General features: G+C 36.0%; 1 protein-coding gene across 1 annotated transcript; it reads right to left on the reverse strand.

The window, feature by feature from the left end:
- Nucleotides 1-2,824: 2,824 nt before the first annotated feature.
- Nucleotides 2,825-8,626, reverse strand: RB195_025530 (uncharacterized protein; the record flags this gene model as incomplete). The annotated part of the gene is made up of 8 exons (XM_064213721.1): nt 2,825-2,925; nt 3,591-3,747; nt 6,465-6,608; nt 7,126-7,233; nt 7,302-7,381; nt 8,233-8,333; nt 8,393-8,472; nt 8,567-8,626. 8 exons carry the CDS (start codon nt 8,624-8,626, stop codon nt 2,825-2,827), a joined length of 831 nt encoding a protein of 276 aa, XP_064069602.1.

Raw genomic sequence — 8,626 nt, forward strand, 5'->3', positions numbered from 1 at the left:
CTCTGGATGCGGATCCTTAGTAATTATTTTGCACTTTAAATTTTTCTGTTATAAATTTTGCTCAAACACATTATATTCAATTGTGGTGTTGCTATGTTTCGCTTTAACTTTCATTGCCATTTCAAGGTTGCAAGTTTTATATTACAAGCAGAAAAATTCTTCGTTCTGAGAGCTTCTTGAAACCACTAAGATCTAGATTTTGATAAATTTCGAAGGTTTTTAGCTGTTGATCTTAGTCATCGTGGACATCGTGGACAACCTGAATCAGATGATTATTTAGAGTTGACAGAACTTTCTTCTTCCAATCGAGTCACAAATGGTGAAATTTGTTCCTTATCTCTCTCATTTAATTCTAAACATCAACAGAAAATAATGTATATTCATATGGGCTTAGTTTATTAAGAGCCAAAAAGAAGTTCCAAAAAGTGAGGAATAGTATTCTGGATACACTTGATGTTCATTTAGGTAATATCCTCAATTTATGCTATACAATTTGGTATCGTTATTTCGAAGGGTGTTTTTTTGTAAACGCTAATTCTTAATTTTAATACATTACAGTGTATTTCTTTTCCGAAATTGTATTCATGTAAATAAAATAAATACTAATAAATACTCATATAAAAGAAGGCTGTTCCCGGGTCTTAAAAAGTTGAGGATAGGGCAGGATCGTTACCCTTTTTGATCATGAATATGATTTTTTTTATAATATGTTCTATTATACCTCCTTATCAGATAGGTGCTATTTTTACATTTCCGCATTTCATGCTGATGCCAAATGTATATGTGTGCATGTTATCAGTAATATTGCATAGATTGTCGTCATATGAAGTGTGGTGCTCAATAGTTTTTTTTTATTCTGTCAATCAACTTGTTTTCTTGCAGTTTTTGTTCTGTACCTATTCTTGCAATTATGCTTGTAAATTATACTCATGTGTCATAAAACATTTTAAAACATGTCAATTTCCCTTACTATGATTCGAAATGACAAAATCAATGTTCGGATCTGGAACGATCAGAGAAAACTCATTTTAAAAGTTATTTCATGAATTAATGATACCGTTAGAAATTTGTGCAAATTTTCCTAAGCATATCTCATATTTTTTCGTACTGTTTCTTTTGTAGACGTTCATGTATGAAAATGTAGTTCCAGCATGGAAAAAGTGTTTTTCAGTTTGCCAGCGCCGAAGAATTACAAAAAAAAAATCGCCAACAAAATGAAAAGAAACAAAAACTTTCAGAGCAAGGTTTTAAGGAGAAAGGATGAAAATATGGGTTAAAAATATTACTGGGTCATAGAAAGAGAGGTTTTATTTTGAAATTGCATACAGGTACTGCTTTCTTTCTTCTTTTTTTCAAAGCAGAACTAAATGATCATCTTTTTTTGATAATTCATAGATTGAAAATGAAGTGAGTGTGGGAAGTTCCCTTCTAGAGCTGACTCCTTCAAAAGAAATAGAATAAAAAAGAAGAAGAACGGGATGAATCTAGGCGACATGTGCCCAAATCCAAAATTCAGAACAAAATGGAAATTTCACTAGACATGGCGTTGGAAATAAAAACATGATCGAATTCATGTGGGCAATATACTCATGGATTTTAATCATCCTGGGAAACATAACACACAGAATCTAGTCCTGATTATCCGATAATGGATGAAATGACAGTTGATATTGAGATTTTATCAAGGAATACACTAACCAAAGTACTGCTACGGAATCATTGTAAATAAAAAGTTGCCCTATGTTAAATGGTAGCAAAAGAAGCTTTTTTTGTTTAAAGACTCTCATTCCTTGTTTTTGGGTACACTCCGAGATCACTAAGCTTAAAAAATAGTTATTTGGGTATTCCTAAATATTAACTTCTTTCCTTATTTTCGGTCTTGTTTTATGCGGTCTATATTAAAATGTTGTCTAATACAGATCCAGGAAAACCAATTTTATTCCCTTAGAACATGCGAGGAAACTTTGTGCTTTATCTGATTCTCATAATAGCTGAGATGAAGACAATCACAAATACTATGTGATGTTTGATCTACTTACAAACTTCTTACATAAGAATCAACCAAAAGCAGCAAGATGATAGGATGAACCATGGTGTTAAATTGCTACAGGTATCGGTCATTACTAGAGGGTTTAGTCTCGTCCTCAATGCAGTGCTTGATGCGTTAATTACTGTCTAAATTGCCAACGGGAATAATACAGGTAGGTAGAGGGTATTGGCGGGAACTTTCGGGTCAACGCCGCCTCCAAATCGGGTGTATAACTTGCCTGACACAGCCCAGATAGTTCATGTGTTCACTAGTATTTATTCGTGGGAACTCCGGCATCGACTGTTCATGGCCGTACCAATTCGACAGCGGTCATCGTCCTTTTCGGGCACAATGACACTGTTGCGAATTGGGATGGTCTGTTTTTTTTCGGTCCTGATTCGTCTGCCGATATTCGTCTGCTGTTCACGATTCTCATGTCCTTCGACTCATTTCACTCCAATTCGTCGGTCGTCATTGTCGTTACTGTGAACTATGACACTGCTGCGAATTGGGGTGAGTTACGTTCGTATGAGGTATTCGTCGCTAGACCTTGAGAAATGTTCTTCGTTTGAATTTTTGTGGAGACCAGGTGAGAGGTTTTTTTTCCGTAACCTTTTTGAATTGTTAGTTTCCAATTCATAGTTGGCTGTTGTGAATGTTTTGAAAGAAGGCGTTTTATTTACGCGAAAAATATCAAGAAACTGTATAATTCACCTAAGGTGCGTATTACCACTGAGATAAACATAGATTCCTTCATGTACAACATCACGATAGAGGTTTGTTGAGAACTATAGTTTACTGTAAAGCTTTGGTTCGTCGACGATTGAATGCAGCGACAAAATTCCGTAGTTCCCTCTTTACAGCATTAGGAACAGCGATTTTCTCTTTGTCACTACCTGAAAATCGGACATTTTCTTGCCATAAACAGCAATTGAAAGATGAATTGAATAAAGCAGGTAAATGGACTACGGTGGATAAATAAGTTTTATCTTATTAGATTCTGGTTATTATTAGATTATTCTTATTATTATTTTATTTTTATCAGATGAAATCTTGGACCGTTCTGTGTCATTTTGTCAGAAGAAGCGCGACAGTATTGATATTAAGTTCGTGTGAAAAAATTTCCAACTAGCTCCAATAAAGGAAGTTGTGGAGAAGTTCTGGAGTTATTTATTTCGCTGCAATTTTCCAGCGATATCAAAGCTTGAATATCCTAGTTATCCTCATGATCCTTATGATTGACGAGATCTTCGAATAAAACGGAGTTTAGGACAGTTAATAAGTTAAAGTTAGTCTTTCAGTAAACGTTATGTCATGTTCTGAAAGTTGCAAATGAAACAACCTAATAGGGCAAAAAGGGAGGCTAATCGCCTTAGAAAATGCATTCACCTTCCTTTTTGGTTTTCCGCTTGCTACCAAGATGAACACAAACAAAATTATTCGTGTGGGAGAAGGACGGCAAAAAAGCGAAAGTTAGGCTGGTTGTTTTTCCAGACTAGATTTCCAGCTGATTGATGATTCAAATGGATGGAATGTAATGCGGACATCTCCGTAGTCCTACCTCGAGCACTCATTCTTCGCAGTGTTCGCTTCGCATCGCTGCTCAAATGACGAAGTTCTTGTTCTCGAGCTTTCAGCACGTAACGGCGCTTTGTTGCCCATTTGTTGTATTCTTCAAGTTGTTTGGCGGTCAACAACGAAACAGCGAGGGTTTGGATCTGTGAGATGTAAATATTTTGTGCAAATAATAAAAAAATATAGATAAGGCATAAATCTGTACTGAAGATATCGGAAATCACTAGAAGAAATTAAAACGAAATTGTTCAAAAGTTAAAGTGAATTTATTGAATCAAATTGTACAAACATTATTTGAATTATTACGACCACTACTTGAAAAAAAATCTGATATTTGTTGGTATGGACACTTTTTGAGTACGAATAAACAAATAATTGTGTTCGACATATTTTTTCTTGTTCATAAAGAAATAACAAGGGTTAGCTAAGTGAAAACAAACTGAGTGGATTCTACGTGTAGAAATAATGGCCATCATAAGGCTGGCCTGAGATAAGAAAACGTAGTTGATGTCTGCCTCAAGAAGAAGTTAACCAAGAAAAATTCTCAGTCTCACGTTTCTCTTCTAGTGGTGAACATAGAAAAGAGATGAGGAGATGAGTCAGTCATTTTGAGGAACAAAAGAATAATAGGTACAACTCTAAACAAATGGAATAATATAATTTGCAGAATGTTGTGAGAATGATTAATAATGTTATGAATTATGATGAGTGTTGTGTAATTTATTGCAGTCAAAACGTTTATGGGAAATTATTTATCCTGGAAGAATGTCAGGTAAGACCGTGAAGGATAAAAACGTGAAAAATCATCTCCAAAGTTTTTTTTTTCTTTGAAAACCTTCAGCCATTCCTGTTTCTTTTCATTCCTGTTTCTTTTTCATATGGTCGCTCTTTTTTTTCTCGACGTTTTCGTAATGTTTCTGCAGGGAAAAAAACGCGCGATCTGGTAGAGTATGTAGGAACACAGCACTCACCACCTTTTTACCAGTGCGGCTAAACTCTGTTAGGTACAAAATGTAGAGAAAGAGTTTATCTTTCAAAAAATGAAAATAATAGAATGCGAAATTTAATCTGTCTGAAACCAACCGTTAGTTGTTTCGCCGAAAAGAAATACAAGACACGTGTAATCGGCCCAAAACGACATGAACTCCGATGCAGTTGCGTAGGCGGTTACACTCGAGGTGACACCGTATCGGTATCGAGGTCATACCTTTCACTCGCAAAGGAACTGCAGAGATGAGTAAGGTCCCACCTCGATCGCAGCCTGTTATCCAACTCTACCAGGACTTAGGTCGTTTTGACCCGTCTATATGATAGTGATTTTGTCGAAAGTGGCTATCAGGCGGTTTCAAACGTGTGGCTGTGTGGCTCTTGCAAACTGCGCTACAACCGCTCCTATTGGCTATTAGGACTATTTTTTTCTATGCCCACTAATTTCATCATAATATTTCTGATAGCAGTGAAAGCTCTCTTCAAAGCTCACAACAATATTCTTAATTTATCAGATGCGGAACTCTGTGCAGTTCGTATCCAATACGACAGTGCTAGCTATAGTGAGATCTTTGTAAGTACAGTACTTCAAGAACTCAATTTTTGAAAATCCCAGGAAACAATTTTTTCTTTTCAATTCTTTTATAGAAATAACGTCGCTTAGCCTTTCATGTTCCTTTCGTTTAGAAAAACAAGGAAAAAAAAGGCAAAGAGACTTTCAAAATATTTCTGGACAAATCACGGTTTGATAAAATATGCGATCCAGAACATTCATCTGTTAATGAGAGTACATTACATTTTTAGATGTGCATACCCAATAGATTTTTGAGGAAATTGTTCTCCACGGAAAGTTTCTAGCTTAATAAAGGGTGGATGAACAAATTTATAAGTAAAAGTGCAGAAAAAATATTTAAGAGGTATGTAAGTGTCACGGAACTCGTCTAACTACTTTGTGAACCACCTATGTGGTCACTATTGTTTAGAGACAGACCAAAATTACTTCGTAATTTGATGTCAGTATTTTGATTTTTTTTTGGATTTTTCCGTAAGCACCACACTATGAGAAGATCATCGAGATCACACAAGTCCGTTTCACACTCTTATTTCATTGCTACTGAATGAAATTGAGCGTGATCAAATTCGTGAAATACGTCCACGCCTCTGTTTATTCGTGGAGAGTGGAGCGATCCGCTTAATCAGGAATTGTTGCCAGTTACATGGTTAACAGGTTCATCTCAAAAGCTTATCCCCACCTTCTTCAGGGTTTCCTAACATCGTACTGTTTATAGGATGATTCAAAGCAATTTCACATTATTTATAACGTTAACCACCAATATTATGGTCTCAGTCATCCTTTGAAATTGGAATTTCTAAACACATTGATTGAACTGATTCATCTTCATTCTACCAAACAATGAAAACGAAATTTAGTGTATTTGTACTACTTTTTACTTTTCCTATTGCTTTTTTTCGTGTTTTCCCTCCAATCGTTAGCTACATTTGCATCAAGAGCTTATTTAAAAAAAGTGCTCTATGTTCATTTGAAACCATGAAGTATGCAAAAAGGGTGATTTTTTCAAAGGGAATAACACTGCTAAGAGCGATAGAAATATGTGCTTCCCTAAATATATCTTCCTTAAAAAATCCTTCAAAAAACCTCAAAAAATTGAATCCAAACATGGTAAGAAAACCATGATTTTCTAGAAACTCAAGTCATAGATTTAATTTACAACAAATTATGAATGCTTTTGAACACCGGTTAATTCAGGTGTGAAAGGCTGTAATCGATAGAAGTACCCCAAATATTTGGCCGATTTAAATGAAGAATAAATAAATCTCTAAAAGAACATTCCAAACGGACGAAACATGATACCTTCAGTGTTCGCAAGGATTCGCTCGGAATGTCCTCATTATTCCAGACTTTCTCGAACTTTCGACGCACTTCTGGATTAACTGATCGTAAGAACGGGGCTTTTGCGTTGTTAAATTGCATCGTCGCGATATCGTCGATCGTAGCCTGTCAGTAAGTAACAGGTTCTTCCTTCTTTATAGTTTTTTTTTTAAATGAAGTCATGCATAGTTGTAACAAAAGTATCAGAGCGTAATCGTTGAAGACAACGACTGTTCCGTTCAGAGATGGTTTTGAGTAAAAAGGCAAACAAATTTGATTAATTTTTTTTGTTCTTTATGCGGGTTACTACAAAATAACGCCATTCATTTGCTGAATCAAAAAGGTTGATTTTTGAAGTATTTTATTCCCTGTCAGTAATAACATTACTCTCACTATCAATGTACATTTGCCGTTTGCCGAGATTTCGAATTCCGGATCTACAGAAATAAGGCGGATTTTCATTCAATAGAGAAATAAGGAATAGACAAAGATACAGCGGTATTATCCTTCCATATCGCAAATAGTTAACCCTATAGTTCTTCATTCGGAAAAACCAGACTATATTTATTTATTCATTTATTTATTTATTTCTATTATTGTGCAGAACAAAGAGTCCAATTATGCGAGACCAAAGGAAAACAACCTCATCGTACTCTTGTACTTTTGGCTTCCTTCTAAGCTGCTCCTGTGCCGCATCACTTCCGATAAGTTTCGGGAAGGCGGTAGTTATCCGAATATTAGCATCGAAATCCTGAAAATCCAATTTACTGCTCTTTTCGGATGAAACTCGTCCAAGATTAGAAACAGATAATTACTTACAGAAGTGTCATCATCATATTCATCAGGAGTTGTAGCTGCTGGGACGATGGATCGGCCGCCGCTATTGTTAACCGTAGTTTCTGAGATTATTTTTCGAACACTCTCAGCGTTTTTTAAAATTATTCTTAGAACACCGGAAATCAGGACTTATATTTGAATGGATGACATTTTCAACTACTTTATTCCAAAAAAAAAGTTTTTTCGTTAAAAAAAAAACTGGTTGAGTATTCCATGGGGTTATTTGTGGTTCTGGTCACAAATACAGCACATTTCTTTTACTGCAGCTCTCTTTCATCGTATATACTCTAATCCCATAAGAAAGCTGTCATGAGGAACTTATTGGTGACTAGCACCACAAACAACATAAATAATTGAAAATTTGTCTAGATCATGATAGCTACATTACAATAACATCCTTTTGCGTAGCCGTAGCCTCTCCTCCTCCTCCCCTCTCCCTTCCCGCTCAATCTTTTCCTGGATTTAGACAAGTATTTCAGCTTTATCTAGACGTCCGGGCGAACAAGTGAAATAATGTCATTATGTTGTGCATATATGGATTAAGGGGAAAAAACCAGCAATCACACACGGAGAAGATTTAAAATCACTGCTACTAGAGAATCTTTCTCTCCCTCTCATTCTCTTCGGGGAACAATTACTCCATTAGGCCATTTATATTTGTAACTCGCTGAAGTATCCGCATAAACTGTTATTTGGGAGGTTTACGGCCTACCGTAGTGTTTGAACTCCGTATTATGTAATTCAGTGTTGAAGAACAGAAGACGGTAGAAGGTACGCTGAGATGAACATTAATAGTTTGATTATGGATAATCTTTCAAAAGACGGATTAATGATTGAAAACGGATTCCTGATTCGAAGAACAAAGCAATTCTCTAGTTACAATAAGAAAAAGGGAATACCATTGTAAACTCACGTTTTTCCGTGAACTCTTTGCTAAATGTTTTCACAACGTTGAGCACGTCCTGCTGTATGGCTAACTCTTTATCACAAGGAGTTCCTTGGGTGTAGCTGCCCCTGGGAGTTCAGGTAGCATCTTGACATCCTGTTGTTCCAGGAAGCAATAACGAACTTACCAAAGATCTCTTAGTTCAACTTGTGCATAATCAGGAAGAGAGGCTATATTGCTCGGCGGGGCACACTTTTGTTGGTTATCCTGAATATCGACGGACTAAAAATGACTATAGTTCCTTCTGTTAGAAGAACTAGTGTTCCTATTTGGTTTTGCTGCAAAATGACGTCGTGCTAACCGTTTGTGAGAGCACATGATCGGTAATAAAAAGTAGTAAGATGCAGCCAAGAAGATTCAT

This window comes from Necator americanus, chromosome X (genome assembly GCF_031761385.1).
Source record: "Necator americanus strain Aroian chromosome X, whole genome shotgun sequence".
Taxonomy (NCBI): Eukaryota; Metazoa; Nematoda; class Chromadorea; order Rhabditida; family Ancylostomatidae; genus Necator; species Necator americanus.